At 49.7% G+C, this 13,354-nt stretch overlaps 8 protein-coding genes across 8 annotated transcripts; 5 read left to right on the top strand and 3 right to left on the bottom strand.

Moving 5' to 3' along the window:
• Positions 1-98: 98 nt before the first annotated feature.
• On the top strand, positions 99-2,138 carry LACBIDRAFT_325433 (uncharacterized protein; the record flags this gene model as incomplete). The annotated part of the gene is made up of 4 exons (XM_001879050.1): positions 99-188; positions 257-1,237; positions 1,282-1,470; positions 1,500-2,138. 4 exons carry the CDS (start codon positions 99-101, stop codon positions 2,136-2,138), a joined length of 1,899 nt encoding a protein of 632 aa, XP_001879085.1.
• Positions 2,139-2,655: 517 nt separating this feature from the next.
• Positions 2,656-3,196, bottom strand: LACBIDRAFT_325432 (uncharacterized protein; the record flags this gene model as incomplete). Its single annotated transcript, XM_001878830.1, has 3 exons — positions 2,656-2,737; positions 2,813-2,892; positions 2,942-3,196. 3 exons carry the CDS (start codon positions 3,194-3,196, stop codon positions 2,656-2,658), a joined length of 417 nt encoding a protein of 138 aa, XP_001878865.1.
• A 359-nt stretch (positions 3,197-3,555) lies between these two features.
• LACBIDRAFT_183999 (uncharacterized protein) lies at positions 3,556-5,107 on the top strand (the record flags this gene model as incomplete). The annotated part of the gene is made up of 6 exons (XM_001879049.1): positions 3,556-3,605; positions 3,668-3,774; positions 3,831-4,358; positions 4,412-4,547; positions 4,600-4,698; positions 4,770-5,107. 6 exons carry the CDS (start codon positions 3,556-3,558, stop codon positions 4,903-4,905), a joined length of 1,056 nt encoding a protein of 351 aa, XP_001879084.1. The 3' UTR covers positions 4,906-5,107.
• A 120-nt stretch (positions 5,108-5,227) lies between these two features.
• Positions 5,228-6,668, top strand: LACBIDRAFT_317315 (uncharacterized protein). The gene is made up of 2 exons (XM_001879048.1): positions 5,228-5,292; positions 6,292-6,668. Exons 1-2 carry the CDS (start codon positions 5,240-5,242, stop codon positions 6,503-6,505), a joined length of 267 nt encoding a protein of 88 aa, XP_001879083.1. The 5' UTR covers positions 5,228-5,239; the 3' UTR covers positions 6,506-6,668.
• Positions 6,669-7,032: 364 nt separating this feature from the next.
• On the bottom strand, positions 7,033-8,201 carry LACBIDRAFT_317314 (uncharacterized protein; the record flags this gene model as incomplete). Its single annotated transcript, XM_001878829.1, has 9 exons — positions 7,033-7,227; positions 7,284-7,352; positions 7,403-7,417; positions 7,472-7,554; positions 7,604-7,680; positions 7,734-7,771; positions 7,823-7,951; positions 8,007-8,131; positions 8,183-8,201. The coding sequence occupies 9 exons, from the start codon at positions 8,199-8,201 to the stop codon at positions 7,033-7,035; spliced, it is 750 nt and encodes a 249-aa protein (XP_001878864.1).
• A 397-nt stretch (positions 8,202-8,598) lies between these two features.
• LACBIDRAFT_317313 (uncharacterized protein) lies at positions 8,599-9,488 on the top strand (the record flags this gene model as incomplete). Its single annotated transcript, XM_001879047.1, has 4 exons — positions 8,599-8,688; positions 8,760-8,886; positions 8,964-9,147; positions 9,200-9,488. 4 exons carry the CDS (start codon positions 8,599-8,601, stop codon positions 9,486-9,488), a joined length of 690 nt encoding a protein of 229 aa, XP_001879082.1.
• Positions 9,489-10,075: 587 nt separating this feature from the next.
• Positions 10,076-12,613, top strand: LACBIDRAFT_247971 (uncharacterized protein; the record flags this gene model as incomplete). Its single annotated transcript, XM_001879046.1, has 12 exons — positions 10,076-10,189; positions 10,242-10,297; positions 10,352-10,463; positions 10,521-10,544; positions 10,595-10,636; positions 10,699-10,776; positions 10,835-11,306; positions 11,362-11,661; positions 11,717-11,990; positions 12,044-12,223; positions 12,285-12,402; positions 12,464-12,613. 12 exons carry the CDS (start codon positions 10,076-10,078, stop codon positions 12,611-12,613), a joined length of 1,920 nt encoding a protein of 639 aa, XP_001879081.1.
• Positions 12,614-13,052: 439 nt separating this feature from the next.
• LACBIDRAFT_317311 (uncharacterized protein) lies at positions 13,053-13,334 on the bottom strand (the record flags this gene model as incomplete). Its single annotated transcript, XM_001878828.1, has 1 exon — positions 13,053-13,334. The coding sequence occupies one exon, from the start codon at positions 13,332-13,334 to the stop codon at positions 13,053-13,055; it is 282 nt and encodes a 93-aa protein (XP_001878863.1).
• Positions 13,335-13,354: the final 20 nt, after the last annotated feature.

The raw sequence follows: 13,354 nt of genomic DNA, 5'->3' as shown, positions 1-13,354 counted from the left end.
GAATCCTTTTTTTCTAGGTAAAATTTGCCGAGGTTGGAGGGATTTTGTTTGGTCGTCTCCCGTGTTTTGGACGAACATATACCTCCAACTAACACAAAATGACTGCAAGGCTAAATCCATTCTTCTCCGGGACTGGCTGTCCAGAACTGCGGGGTGTCCCCTCTCCTTTTGTCTTGTGTCGGGTCAGAGTAAAGACTGGAAGGGAAGGCCCTCTCTGAAAGAAATCTTGACCCTGTTAGCGTCAGTATCAACGCAGTGGAAAGAAATTGAGTTCTTCCTTCCCGACAGCAAAAGTTGTTATAATGCCATCCCCACGGCTAGAGATTCCCTTCCTCTTCTCACCGCCGCTACCGTTAATTTTGAGTCAGGAGAACGACCGTTTAATCTATTCTCAGTGGCCTCACAGCTCTCAACACTTCGTATCAACAATATCCGCCTGGTCAATGTCCTGGCTCCGTGGCACCAATTAAAGGAATTCATTTCGCATGATATTTGGCTGCATGAAGTTCGTGAATTTCTTCAAAAGGTGCCTAATATCGTTCGCTGCACACTCACCTGTGGTGGGTCATCCATCCAGGGTCAACAGCAAGACGTGTTTGTGCGGCCCCTCGTGTTGGAATGTCTGGAGTATCTCAGCCTCAACATTATTTCAAATGGGGTTGGGATAACTCAGATGTTGGAGTCAGTCGAGCTACCTTCCCTTCGTGAGGTCTACCTCTGCAATTCTTCTTCATCGCCAACGGCCATCTTGCCTACAATCATGATGTCATTTTGCTCCTCGCATCTCTTGGAAAAGGTCACTCTTACAGGTGAAATTACTTCCGATGATGAATTGTTCCAGGTTTTGGGTTGTATCCCATCTACAAAGGAATTAATCCTCGAATTTGATGAGGATCCAGACGTTCAGCTACTCACAGCAAGGCTCCTTCAACAACTCTATCCACCCCATGCAGATATTCTTCTTCCGAATCTGCGTAGCTTCGCGTACTATGGCTCTAGTACATTGGACGAACACATGCATTTGTTCCGCGATATGCTTGTGTACAGGTTCCGACAGTGCGCTTTGCGACCGGCCGAAGTGGACTCAAACCGAGCGACTGTATCCCAGATTCAATCAGTGGCTGTGATTACCCTGTATAGCCTTGTCATGGGTCCGGACATACAAGAAGAATTAGATTGCCTTGTGAAAGAAGGCCTTGAACTTTCGTTAACATCAGTACTAGCCGATGGGATGCCGGTCCAATATTATGGGTCGTAACGAGCTGCATTAACGCATCGTAGAGTCAACCGGCAACGGTCACGTCGTCGTCTTCCGAGTCGGCGTCAAGTGATTCTCCTGTCCTTTCACTCGTCGCCCATGACTACATGCTCCCTCCATCACGTTTCTCATTACTCGCTCCCTGTTCCTTAACATCGCGACGTCAAAACGTTACATCAGGAAAACGTCCGATTGAACCCCACCATTATAAAGTGCGAACTATACATAAATTGTGCACAAGGCCCCAGACGGTGGAAAATGTGATCTTCCTGCAAAATTCATCCTAGAATTCATGCAGGACGGGCGTACTCCCGACCGTGTTGCCCTCACCCGCCTCTCCAACTGTCCTGCACAAGTATACTCAAATCTTTGGATGGTTCTTCACAACCCCAATTCACACTCATCACCGACCACGCGGCCCTACAATGGGCAAAGACATGAGATTTCCAACCAACAACACGCTGCATGGGGTACAGTCTTTTCAGCTTGCGCTCCAAATATCTCCCTCGTTCATCGTCCGGGCAGAAAGCATTCGAACCTAGACCCTCTTTCCAGACTGTATCGAGCCCCTCCTCCACAGGATTCTCCAGCGAGGGGCAATACGGTGGCCTTAGAAATGAGCCCTACCCACATTGACTTCTCTGCGAATCCTTCCTTGGGCAAGGCGGTGTTTATGGCGCTCAGCATAAACGATTCAAGTCTAGAGGGAGTCAAAGAAGCCATCCCTGCCGTTCCTGACTCCACCATTGACTTGCCCACTTTCACGGCAACATCCCATTCGGCAGTTCCGCGCCAAACATGTTCATCCACTCTCACCACAGCGCCACGCTATGCACTTGCTTGTACTACAAGAAAAGTTGAAGACCACGCACAACAATGAGATATAAGAATATGAACGACAAATGAAACAAGTTCAAGAAGTCAGTAGTATTTATGTTTCAATGTGTTTAAGTTTCCGCCACTTGGCGGCATTCTCATCTGCATTACCTTCCCACTGACTCGGAGTTGTACCCTCCCTAACTGATGCTTTCCAGTTGGGTTGTTCCGCAAAAGATTTTTTCAGTGCTTCGAGTGCAGCAGGATTTGCGAATGGGTTGGTTGGGATGAAGACCTTTCCCGATGCATTAACATCAGGGATTGGCCCGGGAGCGCGGGGACGACGAATGGGTTTGCTGCCACGAACGAGACCGCCACGGCTACGCCCATGCCCACCAGACTTACCACCATGGACATCAGTAGTAAGGCAATCAACCGAACGGATAGGTAAAGGGACAGCTCGATCCTCACGCAGTGGCCAGTAGCCACGCACTCGCATTTCATGAAAAAGAAATGCACCATGAAATGGCACTCGGTCGTCACTTGCGTCTAGGTTTATTGCTTTTCCATGATAGACTTCTTCATTCCCGGATTGGCAATGGTTGATAAAAATAAATTGTCTTTGCTACAATTGGGTCAGACTCGGGGGTGTGGCTTGAGAGACTAGAAAAAAATACCTCAGGCATCCAACGTATATAGTAGCAATGTGCATTGAATAGTGCTTGGTGGCTAGCACACAGCTGAATACCGTTTCGTGGCTCATGCTCCACACTTTTTGCTGTTCGAGGCACGAAACCAGTGTCTCTCATCTCGTCCCACTGTACCATGATCAGTTCTGATATGGTAAAACAGTGATTCATAACGCACAGTGTCAGTTTCTGACGTCGGGACGATGTGGCAGTAATCCAAGGCCCGTCGTTCAGAGCAACCACAAACGACACAGCGACCTCCATCGCGTGTCTGAATACTTGTTTCAAAGGCTTCCGTTCCTGATACAGAAGAGATGTCATGTTGCGAGTATTCGAATGGGTTACCCTCGAGCAGGTTGAATGGCTTTGGAATCCACTGCGCCACTGCCGGCGACTTGTCGCGATGAGGAGCCTGGCGTTTGACAGGAGCCATTGAAGGAACGTTGAAGGTGGAACAAGCAATGAGTTGAAGTGCGAAACATCCGGAGTTCTCAATTAATTATAGGGGCCGGATTGGGGCCGAAAGCCAAATATAGGTCAAGCTGCGATCTGGAGCTGCGTTATGTTCCTGGCTGGACAAACTCTGCCTTCTATTTGGTTATCGACGGATTGACACCCAACTCCCTTTGTTGTCCTTTACACTCATCATGTCCATCGCCGATATCGTAGGCACACTCTCAAGAGCCAACCTCCCGACCCCTGAGGAGTTCCAAAAGCGCAAAGTCGCGCTCATCTCTGGTCTGTACTACTCAATCTATTCATCTACCTCGTGTGCACGACGTCGTCTGACTGATGGGCTTTGGTTGTTTCGTAGGCATTACTGGGCAGGACGGGTCGTATCTGTGAGTAGGCGCCTAGATAAAGCGACGCCTGATCAATCTGACGTGAACGGGTTGTTGTTCAGGACTGAGTTTCTGCTGGACAAGGGGTACGAGGTGCACGGCATCATCCGTCGTTCTTCGAGCTTTAACACTGGGCGGCTGCACCACCTATACGAAGACCAGCATGAACGTACGTAGCCCCCCTTTTCCCCTTATATATATGCGCGCCCACACCGCACACGATAGGTCCGATAAAGTTCAAGCTCCATTATGGTGACCTAAGCGATAGCACCAACCTCGTGTACATCATCGCCCAGGTCCAGCCTACGGAGATCTACAATCTCGGTGCGCAATCACACGTTAAAGTCTCTTTCGAGATGGCAGAATACACAGGGGACGTCGACGGGCTAGGCACCCTCCGCCTCCTCGACGCTATCCGTACATGCGGGTTGGAGAAACATGTTCGGTTTTATCAAGCTTCGACGTCAGAGCTGTACGGCAAGGTCGTGGAGACGCCTCAGAGCGAAACGACGCCTTTCTACCCCCGCTCTCCATATGGCTGTGCGAAATTGTACGCTTATTGGATTGTGGTGAATTATAGAGAGGCATATGGGATGTATGCGTGTAATGGGATTTTGTTCAATCATGAGAGTCCGAGGAGGGGACGGACGTTTGTGACGAGGAAGATTACGAGGGCTGCTGCGGATATTTCGCTGGGGAAGCAGGCGTGTTTGTATTTGGGGAACTTGGATGCGCGTCGTGATTGGGGCCATGGTGCGTTGATCACTTTGACTTGGTTGATGAGTTTTCACACAGACTTTGGGCAGCTCGTGATTATGTAGAGGGGATGTGGTTGATGCTGCAGCAGCCCGCCCCTGAGGACTTTGTTCTCGCCACGGGAGAGACTCACCCCGTCCGTGAATTTGTGGAGAAATCGTTCACTGAAGTGGGGATTGAGCTCAAGTGCGTCTATTTCAACCTGAAGATGATAACTTTTTCTAAATCATGTCATCAGGTGGGAAGGAACGGGAGAGGAGGAACACGCGATCGACGTCAAGACGGGGAAGAGCGTCGTTAAAGTCGACTCTAGATATTTCCGTCCCGCCGAAGTCGAGTATGTCTTTTTTTTTGTTTCGTGTGGCATGGATGAAAGCAGCCTGCTCATATTTCCTTCCATTCTTCCAGGCTCTTGCTCGGCAACCCGGCAAAAGCAGAGCGCGTTCTCGGATGGAAGCGGAAAGTGGACTTTGACTCTCTCGTTCATGAGATGGTGCAAGCTGACCTCAAGGCTGCTGGTAGTTTGGTTGAGGATCAGAACTAAGTATTAGCTCGTTTGAACTTTTCTTTCTCTCGTTGGACTTGGAACTGGAACTGGAACTGGACATGGTTTTCTCCTCTCGAACGAAATGTACAAAGTACATATTGGACAGCTGTATTTCGAACGATTGACTGTGTACTTTACTTACTCTACCCCGTAGCACGTCGGGAAATTCTATTTCTCGGCCGGGTTCGGCCTGCTCTCCCAAGGCTCTGATCGGCGCCGTTCGGTGGAAGTCATCTCAAAATCCAAACAGGAAGTGGTTCGGTAGAAAAGCAAATTTTGGGAGATTATCACTTGGTAACAGGAAGGCATAAGTACAATGCGTGCTGCGACGATGCTGATAGGATATCCAAACAGGAATGTAGATCACCAGTCAGACCTCTGGAGGTCAGTAATTTAATGGATGATAGAGCTGCCGTAGGATACATTGGATAGTTGAAAAAATGGAGGCCAGCCTGAGCCTGGTTTGGGCAGGATAAAGAATTCAGTGGCCGTAGTTGGGTGTGAAGCAGGATGTGGCATGTGGTGATGTGGATTGCTCTGGTGATTCTGATTCTGATGTTGGGCAGGCGAATGATGTTGGTGAGGGTGTTCCACATATTGTTGCATTGTGCGTGTATCGCTTGTACCAACGGTGGTTACTACAGCATTGGTTTTGCCATTGTCCCCGAAACCAAGTTCTATACTAACATATTCTTCCAGTAGTGTGCGTCGAGGTCGGAAGCGTGGTGCACTGTTCCAGGGGGATATCCCCCGTGGTACTGACTCCGATGTTGGGCGGGCGCATGATGTTGGTGAGGGTGGTCCACGTATTGTTGCATTGTGCGCGTATCTCTAGTACCAACGGTGGTTACTACGTCATTGTCCCCGAAACCAAGTTCTATAAGCATATTCTTCCAGTAGTGCGCGTCGAGTTCGGAAGCGTGGTGTACTGTTCCAGGGGGATATCCCCCGTGGTACTGATTCTGATGTTGGGCGGGCGCATGATGTTGGTGAGGGTGGTCCACGTATTGTTGCATTGTGCGCGTATCTCTAGTACCAACGGTGGTTACTACGTCATTGTCCCCGAAACCAAGTTCTATAAGCATATTCTTCCAGTAGTGCGCGTCGAGTTCGGAAGCGTGGTGTACTGTTCCAGGGAGATATTCCCCGTGGTACTGATTCTGATGTTGGGCGGGCGGATGATGTTGGTGGGGTGGTGCACGTATTGTTGCATTGTGCGCGTATCGCTAGTATCAACGGTGGCTACTACGGCATTGGTTTCGCATTGTCCCCGAAACCAAGTTCTATCAACATATTCTTCCAGTAGTGCGCGTCGAGTTCGGAAGCGTGGTGCACTGTTCTAGGGAGATATCCTCCGTGGTACTGAACCAGCCCATTACTTAGGTGGTTGCCGTTTCCGATAGAGTTCCTTCCGGAAAGATCGGGTCCTAGCGGTTCGGTAGAAATCATCTCAAAGCCCTGCCAGATTTGCTCCGCATCAAGATTGGTTGGGCGTTGTTGGGTGTGTAGATGTTGGTGTGGTATGACAGTGGCGGGCATGGCTGGATCTTGCATCTGGCTGTCTGCATTCGAGAAGGGTATACCGGGTGGATATTGAACAAGCTGGCCACATATTATGCAAATCTCGCTTTGACTGGGGTATTGGTGAGCAACAACAACGCTTCTTGACACATCTGCTGTGAGGGTTATCTCCTCGCGAAGATACCCAGGACAACAATGGGAAACCAGTTTATGAGGTGACGCTGTAATACGACGTAGGGGAGAATCTGCTGAGGATTCCGAAACGCGGGCCAAGTAGTCCTCGAAACGGCGCGCTATAGACTCGAGGCTTCGATTGTTTGCACTCTTTTCAAGTTTCCACCGCACCTCGCGCCGAGGAGTTTTATGGGAGGTTCGTACTTCCGTCGAGCTCGGAACGTCCCCGGCGACGTTTGAGTGGCCTTCCCAATTGGTTTGAGCCACCCTTGAGTAATTTTCGACTACGTCGTCGGCGTCGAGTTTCCTCTCTGGAGAATCGTCTGTCATTGACTTTTAGCAGCCGTTGAAGACTTGGAAATGAATGTGGTACCATAAAGGATCGAGTTGACCTCCGAAAACAACTGGAGTGGAAGAAGAAGATTTGTCTCAGCGATGGATAGGTCTGTCTACCATAGAACGAGTACGAACTTTCTGGCAGACCCCGTTCAATATCTCGATGCCACCACGGTGGTCTTCTGAATGGTAAAAAGATGGAGCCGGATGGAGTCCATGAGCAGTGGTATCAGGTAAGTGAACTGAAAGAACTGGCTGATCGCAGTCACCAGCAAAAATGTCGAAGTTCTGATCCTCGAAAATAAGAGTCTTCTCAATGCGAAAGGCTAACCTTATAAACTCACCTCCCATTTCAGATGGCTAACTATGCCCTTCGATAGAAGGTTCTGAGATTCCACGTAACTCAGTCCTGCCTAGAAGACGTATTTCAGACAAACCATAGCTGAGACAAAGCCGTCAATACCGCGAGCCCTTTGACCTGGTGCCATTCGCATGATTAAACCACATCACCATCACCAACAAAATAACTAACCGTTTTCATCGATAGCTGAACACTTTTATTCAGATCGGTACGCAACGTTTTAGCTAACAACGAGTTCATTTTTCTGTCAGATACTGATATCCCCATGAGTTTAATGTGTTGGAGAGAATGCTAGAAACTCACTTCCCTGAAAAACGATGAATGGACTTCCCCATATGTTTTCGCCAGAAATCCCAATAGTTTTTGGAACATTGGAATGGCTGGGTTTTGAGCGAGTCATTAGAAGATACGAAAGAACGTGGATGATATTCACAGAAGGTTTTTGGCTAAAGTAAGATTGAGCTTCCAACTCTGCAAGAGTTACGATTGATAGATCTCCGAGTGGAATGAAATTTTTTTTACCTGCTTGGCGCGAGGCCCATCGAAAACCTTGACCGCCACAACGCGCCCTCTGTGGAATGCCGAGTGTGTGCGATAATTGCGACCACTCGTTAGTTGTCCATGCAAGTCTATATCCTTTGGATGTACAATCTATGAAACGGAAAAGAACTTCGTCAAGGGGAGTGATTCATGACAAGAAGCGAACCATCAGGCCGTCCGAAGTTTCATCCCGAACTTCTCTATGTCTCTTTCTAGGCCCATTTACTCCCTCATCACTTTTCTCTGGATCACGCTCTCTCCTTTTCCCCAGTAATTGTGTTGCAATGCGCTCTGGACAATTCATTTAGTAACATTATTGAAACATTGAAATTTCGGACCAACCTGTAGATTCTGCAGACATCGCGAAGTGGACGTTCAAGTCCCCACCAACGTCATACATAAGATTGTCTTTGAAGGTAGAATATGAGGCATGGGCTAAGAAGGGCATGTGGTTTATCGCTGAAGGTGCAAGACAAGCGCGAGAGAATGCGAAGCGCCGTTACATCTGGGGGTAGAGTAGACTTGAGGCTGTGATCAAGGACAGCCAACTTGAGGAGGGCTCGGGGACCTCACCGAGTTCGGCCCGCTCTCCGAATGACACACTGAACGATTTGACTGACAATCGTACGACGAACAACCACCATCACTATCTATACTACTCCCTTTGAACGACATGAGGCTCGAAGGACCACGAGCGTCATTAGACCTCACGCACGTCTTATGTGAGTCTCCCCAGACACCGAAAAAGGAACGCAGAAATGGAATTGACTGCACCAGAAACAGATGATGATACATCGCTCTTTTCGTTGGCACTCGCGCTGATTACGCTGAGCCCGATTTTACTCATGGTCAGACTCAAATTTCTCGGGCCTCCACACTCTTAAGGATAGTGAACTGAGAAAAAGATAATGTGACATAGGCATCGTACGCGGCGCTGGCAGTGCAGACAAGGGAGTTTCTCATCATCACGATGTGGATTGGCCAAGTTGCTTGTGAGCTGTTGAATTGGGTTATTAAGCGGATTATCAAGGAGGAAAGGCCTATTGGTATTTTACTTCTTCCTCACTATAGAAAGATGGCTTTGCTGATTCGTTTTTTTTTTTTTCACGTTTAGGAAGTATAGGAAACGGATATGGGTTCCCGTCGTCTCATAGCCAATATATGGCTTATTTTGCTACTTTCTTGATTTGCCATCTTTATGTCAGGCATAGGTTTTCGTCTGCGGGGTATCCCCTGTTAGATGGCCTGTGGCGTGTGGTGGTTTATACTGGGGTGTTAGCTTGGGCTGGGCTCGTTGCGTATTCACGGTACGCTTCATTACTTGCCACACGTACAATATGCTGACTTCTCGTGTGGCAGGTATTATCTTGGATACCACAACGCGCGCCAAATCATCTGGGGGCTGAGTATCGGTTCTTTCCTTGGTTTGGCGCTGTACGTTGTATCAGAGCTTGTTCCACGGTGTTGGCCGTCTTCGTATTTGGGGCGAACGAAGATTTGGTTGTTGAGTAATCCGGTGTCGACGTGGTTGGAGATACGGGATGGGTGGGCAGTGTGGCCGGATGCAGGGCGGGAGAGTGAGTGGGTGAGGTGGAGGAAGAGGTGGGAGGAGGAGAGGAGGGGGAGGGAGGCGAAACGGACGCAGTGATTGTTTGATTTTGGCGTGTATATCTGTTGGTGAGTTCATTGGAGTCAAGTGCATGAACATTTGCTCATTTTTTTTGTAGATCTAGCTTTGATATACTTTGTAGTCGGTGTTTCTTACCACCTCGACGGGTCAACGACATGAACGAACCAAGCATCACGAAACCAACTTCGTCAAGCACCCTCTGTGTTGGCGGTGAAACGGTGCTGCTGCTGCTGCTGGTTTCTGAAGTGCCTATCCTGAAGCCCAAAACGATTCACGTCGTACCAACTTGTCGGTGCCGGCCCACTGGGGCAATCATGCTGCAGTCCCGGAGGGGATGAATGGACATGAATGAGTAGTCAACGACACATATAGAATAACGGCTAGAAAGCAGATTACCCGTGAGCGGGCTAAGTTCGAAGTCTGCGTGTAGGAGGTCGGCTACATATCATCACCATCGTCATAACCGATGCCTACGGGAGATTATTAGAGATAAGGTAGGTGAACCAGTAAATCACGCGACCGTGATTTGTTGGTCGGAACGGTCGGAATATTGAGAGTCTAGATCTAATTCTTGTCTATTTCCTTCCTCTTCCTTGACGTCCTTCATGCTCAGGAAAGCTCTTCCGAGAGTTTTGCCTCGCTCTTCACGAGCCTTCCACGACTCCCCCTCAGTCGCAAAGCTTGTCGCCACTAACCCTGCCAAGGCCGAGGAAGTCAAGGTGGGAAACGCGCTTCAGCCGATACACGCTTCTTCTCACCTTTCCACCACAGTCATGGTCATCGGGAAAGTACCCATTAATTGAACACGAGTTCGATGCGGTTGTCGTGTTTGTCTTCAATCTGCATTCCGAGTCTTGCCATTCATGAGTCAAAAACTTTAGAGGCGCTGGTGGTGCTGGGTTACGCGCTGCCTTTGGTTTAGCTGAAGCTGGTTTCAAAACGGCTTGTATCACCAAGTTGTTCCCCACCAGGAGTCACACCGTCGCTGCTCAGGTGCGTTTGAACCACCTTTCCTGGCTCCCCCCTGTTGTTAAGCCTATGTATATGTAGGGTGGTATCAATGCTGCTCTCGGGGTATGTACTATCCATTTCTGCAAGTATTTCATCTAATTTGCGTTGTCTAGAACATGACTGAAGATGATTGGCGATGGCATATGTATGATACTGTGGGCGCCATACCACATACCACCTGCTAAACCTGGTCGTCTGACGATTCTCCATGCTGTAGGTCAAAGGATCCGACTGGCTTGGTGACCAAGACGCGATCCATTACATGTGTAGAGAAGCTCCCCACACTGTCATTGAGGTTTGCATCCGGTCATTACTTTCCAAGACCCTCAATTGATTAGATTTTACCCGTGCAGCTTGAACACTACGGCGTGCCTTTCTCGCGTACACCTGAGGGCAAAATCTACCAACGCGCCTTTGGTGGTCAATCCTTGAAATACGGAAAGGGAGGCCAGGCCTACCGTTGCGCAGCCGCCGCTGACCGTACTGGCCACGCCCTCCTGCACACGCTCTACGGCCAATCTCTGCGTCACAACACCAATTTCTTCATCGAGTACTTTGCCCTCGACTTGATCATGCAAGACGGCGAGTGCGTAGGTGTCATTGCTCTGAACATGGAAGACGGCACACTCCATCGTTTCCGCTCACACAAGACCGTCTTGGCGACGGGTGGTTATGGGCGAGCGTACTTTAGCTGCACGAGCGCCCACACTTGCTCTGGAGATGGAAATGCGATGGTCGTTCGTGCCGGACTTCCCCTTCAGGATCTGGAATTTGTCCAGTTCCATCCCACGGGTATCTATGGTGCCGGGTGCCTTATCACAGAAGGTAAGTTTTCTTACACGCCATCAACAAGCGCGTTTGGCTGACGTTCTCGTTTTAGGTTCTCGTGGTGAAGGAGGGTATCTCCTGAACTCTGAGGGTGAACGATTCATGGAACGATACGCGCCTACTGCGAAAGATCTCGCTTCGCGTGATGTCGTTTCCCGTTCCATGACAATTGAAATCCGCGAAGGTCGTGGTGTTGGTCCTGAAAAGGATCATATTTACTTACAGCTGAGCCACCTTCCTGCTGAAGTCCTCCACGAGCGGCTGCCCGGAATCTCTGAAACTGCCGCCATCTTCTCTGGTGTCGACGTCACCAAGGGGCCTATCCCGGTTTTGCCCACTGTGCACTACAACAGTATGGATCTTTCTCTCGATGAATGGACTCGTCTCTGATGGGTCTTTTCTCTCAGTGGGTGGTATCCCTACCAAATATACCGGCGAGGTTCTTACCGTTGACAAGGGTGGCAATGACAAGATCGTCCCTGGTTTGTACGCTGCCGGAGAAGCCGCTTGTGTGTCCGTGCATGGTGCCAACCGTCTTGGTGCAAACTCACTGTTGGATATCGTCGTGTTCGGCCGTGCTGTCGCCCACCATATCCGAGACACACTGACACCTGGCAAGCCGCACAAGACGATCCCTGACGAGGCTGGCATTGAGAGCATCGAGTTCCTGGACAAGATTAGGTATGCTTTTGTTGTGAGCTTCTTGAGATGTAGCTAACGAACGGTTTCATTAGGCGTTCTGACGGCCCAGAGCCAACTGCCAAGATCCGTCTTGACATGCAGAAGGCCATGCAAACGGACGCTGCTGTCTTCAGGACCCAAAAAACTCTGGACGAAGGTGTCGAGAAGGTTCGCTCCATCTATAAAAACTTCGATAATGTCGGTATCAAGGACAGGAGCATGATTTGGAACTCGTGAGCATTGTCCCCTTGAACCGTTTGTGTCGAGTTCTGATTGGGGTGGGATATGATGTAGGGATCTCGTGGAGACGCTTGAACTGCGCAATATCCTCCAGTGCGCCATCCAGACTATCACCTCTGCTGCTGCCCGTAAAGAGTCTCGTGGTGCTCATGCTCGTGAAGATTTCCCAGACGTGCGTTCTCCGTTCACTTCCGTGTAGATTGCCAACTCATGTCTCTTTCTAACCAAAACAGCGTGACGATGAGAACTGGATGAAACATACCCTTTCATTCCAGCACGATGTCAACTCTCCCGACGTCGAGCTGAAGTACCGCAAAGTTATCGACACGACGCTCGATGAGGCCGAGTGCAAGCCTGTGCCTCCGTTCAAACGTGTGTATTAGATGACAACGGCGTCGGATGGTCGGCCTTGGCGGTTGGGTTGTAATGTACCCCATCACCTCTATTCAGTATGCTTAGGTACTATGAGAGACCCTTAAAATAATTATGGAGAATAAATACATCAAAGCAACTAAGTACGACATGACTGTGATTTGCGCGAGCTACTGGGTTCTTGCTAGTCACTGGGGTCGTAGCGCATAATAAAAAGCCATTGGGGGACGTAAACATTGGTTGAAGGTTGGGTTGTGCACCGGAGTTGTCTATTTATTTTTGGCGGGGGCTGTCGCCGACGTGAGGAGAGGCGAGGCGAGGAAATCGGCCAGAGGAGAGGCGAGGAACTGGTCCAGAGGGGAGGTCAGGAGCCCTTACATGTCAACATAGGAAGAGTGTTCAAAGCTGTCGAGGAACTTGAACTCTGGAGAGGCTGTGTAAACAGAAGCGTCATGAGTCAAGTGAGACCGGTAGGCCAGGCATCCCGGCGAGACCAAATTGACTCAAGTTGGCAGCGTCGAAAGCGTCTGTGGGGAGGTTTGGACTGGGCACCGGCTGATGCCGACCATCAGAAACATCGCGGCCGAGGGTGAGGAGGAACTCGTTTACGGCTGCGAGCTCTTCTGGGGTGCGGATCTCCAAGGAGGTGGAGCGCGGGTTGAAAGAGGTGCTGTAGTTTTCATCCGTGTTGCCATGCTGGTGGTAGACGAGGTTATTCAGACATTCTGCCATTCCTGCAAGGAACGATTAGA

The sequence above is a fragment of the Laccaria bicolor genome, genomic scaffold (genome assembly GCF_000143565.1).
Source record: "Laccaria bicolor S238N-H82 LACBIscaffold_7 genomic scaffold, whole genome shotgun sequence".
Lineage (NCBI taxonomy): Eukaryota > Fungi > Basidiomycota > Agaricomycetes > Agaricales > Hydnangiaceae > Laccaria > Laccaria bicolor.
The sequence above is the reverse complement of the archived record's forward strand: the minus strand, read 5'-3'. Positions and strand labels throughout refer to the sequence as shown.